The 3,620-nt window shown below is 49.1% G+C and overlaps 1 protein-coding gene across 1 annotated transcript; it reads right to left on the reverse strand.

The window, feature by feature from the left end:
• On the reverse strand, positions 1-3,620 carry sf3b4 (splicing factor 3b, subunit 4). Its single transcript, XM_060942318.1, has 6 exons — positions 3,517-3,620; positions 2,328-2,456; positions 1,608-2,150; positions 1,339-1,512; positions 453-611; positions 1-335 (listed from the first exon to the last, which is right to left on the reverse strand). The coding sequence occupies exons 1-6, from the start codon at positions 3,548-3,550 to the stop codon at positions 169-171; spliced, it is 1,206 nt and encodes a 401-aa protein (XP_060798301.1). The 5' UTR covers positions 3,551-3,620; the 3' UTR covers positions 1-168.

Genomic DNA, 3,620 nt, shown 5'->3' on the forward strand with positions numbered 1-3,620 from the left:
TTTCAGTATAAAAACGTTTATTTGTAGTTAATCCTGTTAAAGAGCAGAGAAACTGAAAGAGGAGGATCATCAGTGTACAGAGGTTTCTCACAACAGTTTTGTCCTTCAGTAAACTGCTGGAATGAGAAATAAAAAAAAAACAAGCTGTGGTTTGAATAAATCTATGGGTTAAGGGGGGAGGGGTGCTCTGATGGGGGCCCGGGGTGGTGCAGGGGGGCGGGGGGGCATTGGGGGTCTCTGAAAACCAAACGGAGGAGGACGAGGGGGACCTGTGCCGTAACCCGGGGGTGGCATTGGGGGAGGTGGGCCCCTCATCCCGGGGGGCATCGGAGGACCTGAGGGAGAAAAGAAACAAAAAAAGTCATTAAGAACCCACACTGCAGAACCTCTGTTTAAAACGGCTGAAATCTAAAATCTTTCATCAACCATCTGTAACTGATCTGTCAACATACCCATGGGAGGACCAAAAGGTCCCCGGGGGGGCATGCCCATCTGTGGGGGTGGAGGCATTCCAGGTGGGGGTGGGGCCCGGTGCTGGGTGGATCCCGGAGGTCCCGGAGGAGGAGGCGGCACCATTCCAGGAGGTCCAGAGGGAGGCATTGGTGGCATTCCTGAGGAAAACATGGAGGATGGTCATGCTGACGGAACCACAGTCTCCACCGGAGAACTTTTAAGTGCCACAGGGCTGCAGCACTGACGGTTTTAGACTGCAGGTTCTCAATCAAGTACCACCTGGATTCCTGAAATGAAACTCTGAGCAGCTGTGAGACTGGGACATAAATCACCCAACGAAAGGATCCTAAGAACCTGCAAATCTGGAACCACGAACCGGCCTTGAGATTCCAGGCATTTGGATTATTGGTCAAAGCATTCTAATACTCTAGAACTACAACTCTGAGCTCCCACACAGAAGTAGTGCAAAAATGTGAGCGTTCCAGAGCACCAGGCACTTTATTATGACTGTCATGGGATTCTAGAGACAAACTCTGAACACCTCCAAGTGTGGAGCACCGGTCTGCCATGGGGCTCTAGAACACAGATTCTAGATAAAGGAGATTCTAGAGCACCAAACATGGAGATCCTAGGAATATCTAGAATTTTTGTTCTAGGTTATCAAGCTAGATTTGTCAAGGAATTCATTCTAGAGCTAGCTCTATGGAAAGCTGAACAGCTGCAATTCAGGAACAGTGAGATCCTGAAACACCAAGTCTGTAGACATTTGAAAATCTAGAGCTGGAGCTCATTAAGTGGAACTTGTTAAGGACATTAATTGAGCGTGGGACTGTAGAACCCACAATGTCCCAAGTTCTCTGACAGGAGAAGGTGCTCTGTTCTCACCTGGTGGGTGCATGCCTGCTGGAGGGAATGGTGGAGGTCCAGGAGGGGGCACTGCAGAGGCTCCCTGAGGGGCAGGAGTGCCCGGAGCGGGGGGCATGGGCATCCCGGGGGGCATTCCAGGAGGTAAAGAACCCGGTGGGGGTACTGGGGGGAAAGCACCAGGAGGAGGCAGGCCTGTGAACAACAGAGTCAGTACAACATTAACATGGTTCTCACACCGGTTCTTCATATGTCACTCACTCAGAGATAAACGGAGCGTGCTCACTGACCGGGTACCGGGATGGCCGCTCCCAGCGCGGTCATGACGGGGGTGGGGGCGGTAGGAGGGGGCGGCGCGTCGGCGAACAGCTGATGCGGCCGGTCGGCCTGCGAGAGTGGGTTCTGTGCGGCGAGGAGCCTCTCGGCGGCCGAGCCGTGCCTCTCCCCCTTAGAGTCCTTCTTGAAGGCGTAAGACACGGTGATGGGTCGGTTACACAGGTACTGACCGTTCATCGCCTCGATGGCTGCGTCAGATGCGTCGAAGCTGGCAAAGTTGATGAAGGCGTAACCCTTCGAGTTGCCTGTGTCGGGGTCCCTCATGATCTTGGGGGTCTGCAGGATGACGCCAAACGCGCTGAACGTGTCGTACAGCAGCTTCTCGTCAATCTCAGGGTCCAGGTTCCCGATGAAGATGTTCGCTCCCACGTCCAGGTTCTTGTTGTGAGCTGAGGCTTTGTTCACACGGATGGGTTTACCGTACAACTTTATCATGTTCATGATCTTTATGGCGTAATCAGCATCTTCTTCACTGAGGAACTCCACAAAACCGTAACCTACACACAAGGAACATGCTAAAGCCTCTTAGATATGTAAAATCTAATTACTAAAATGTACTGATGATAAATAATCAAATCATCAACATGTTCATATTGCAGACAGAGTGAAGTCTAAGGTTACTAATGACAGACACTCAAACCCCATTGAGCTCAGTGTGTGTGTGTTCAACTCACCCTGATGCTGTCCTGTCACTCTGTCTTTGGGCATGTGTGTGTTCACGACCGGTCCAGCCTGAAGGAAGAGTTCCCATAACAATGGCTCGGACACTTTCTCATCCAGACCACCCACATACACTGTCGCATCTGAGGGCACACACACACACACTCCGTGTGAATAAAGTGAACACACAGTGATGGAGGGAAACACACCGATGCCCTGCTGGACACATGGCTGAGAGACTGTAGGTGTTTAACACCCACTTAACTGCAGGAACACGACTCAGACAGACAGTTTTTCTTTCTTTTTTTTTGAAAGCTTCAGAAAAACACTCCTAAACTTAGAGTTTCTGCAAAAATCCTCATTAGATTAAGAGAAAAAAAAACAGCATCACATATCAGGAGCAGGGCAAAGACGTCTGAACATCCAACACAAACTCAGGCTTCTGATCACAGGGCATAAGTGTTCGCCATACAGCCTCCCTAACGAGCTTCCTGTGGAAATCCAGACTCAGAGGAACCTTCAAGCACAGACTTCACTTCTGGCCTCATCCGTCCTCCACAGTGCACTTCAGGGGAAAGCAACTAGTCATTACACCTCCGCGTCTGCTGAACAGAACTCTTGTGCCCGGGTCGGGTCGGGTCGGTACAGGCGCCGTGCTGAGGAGTGCAGGGAGCTGCTGGAGGTTCAGGGGAATAAATCAGGACGCTGTGTGTGTGTTTATACCTGTAACAGGAAACTACACAATACACACGAAGCTACTACAGATTAAACATCAGACAGCGGTCCATCACAGTCTGGAGCTTTAAAGTCTTCACAGAACTCCACAGCAGCAGTTGATTTCTAACTTTAATTAAATAAACAGGTCTTTATGTGGATTAAAATGTAACTTAAACAAAGAAAAGTGACGTCAGGACTGTTAAACCCATCTACACATGGATATTAAAGTTTAACATGATTATAGTCACATCTTTATGGAATTTAAAGGAGATAAAGTTCAGAAGGGAAGCTAACAGCTAATGCTACCTGACTGAGAGCTAATGCAGCTAGCTAATGTTTAGCACAATATCACTCAATGTGGATAAAGTTACGAATTTAATAAAGTTATTTTATAATAAACGCGAGTTATCGCTTTATAAAATAATATACAGATCACATCAGCATCAGTGGAGCCGCTTAAATAACAGTTTAAAGATTCTATTATACCTTGGTTTCTTTCTGATATCGGTCCCGCCGCCATGACGAAACACTGGCGCGCGCTGCCGGAAGTCGTGTTCTTCTTCACGCGCGGTGTGGAAGCGCGTCGTCAG

The sequence above is a fragment of the Neoarius graeffei genome, chromosome 16 (genome assembly GCF_027579695.1).
Source record: "Neoarius graeffei isolate fNeoGra1 chromosome 16, fNeoGra1.pri, whole genome shotgun sequence".
Lineage (NCBI taxonomy): Eukaryota > Metazoa > Chordata > Actinopteri > Siluriformes > Ariidae > Neoarius > Neoarius graeffei.

What these genes read in the sequence shown, in the direction of transcription:
- sf3b4 (XM_060942318.1), bottom strand. Translation starts at nt 3,550, where the DNA reads ATGGCGGCGGGACCGATATCAGAAAGAAACCAAG. An exon ending in AGTGACAGGACAGCATCAGG is followed by an intron (nt 2,151 to 2,327) that starts GTGAGTTGAACA and finishes CCTTGTGTGTAG; the next exon opens with GTTACGGTTTTGTGGAGTTC. An exon ending in AGCGGCCATCCCGGTACCCG is followed by an intron (nt 1,513 to 1,607) that starts GTCAGTGAGCAC and finishes TGTTGTTCACAG; the next exon opens with GCCTGCCTCCTCCTGGTGCT.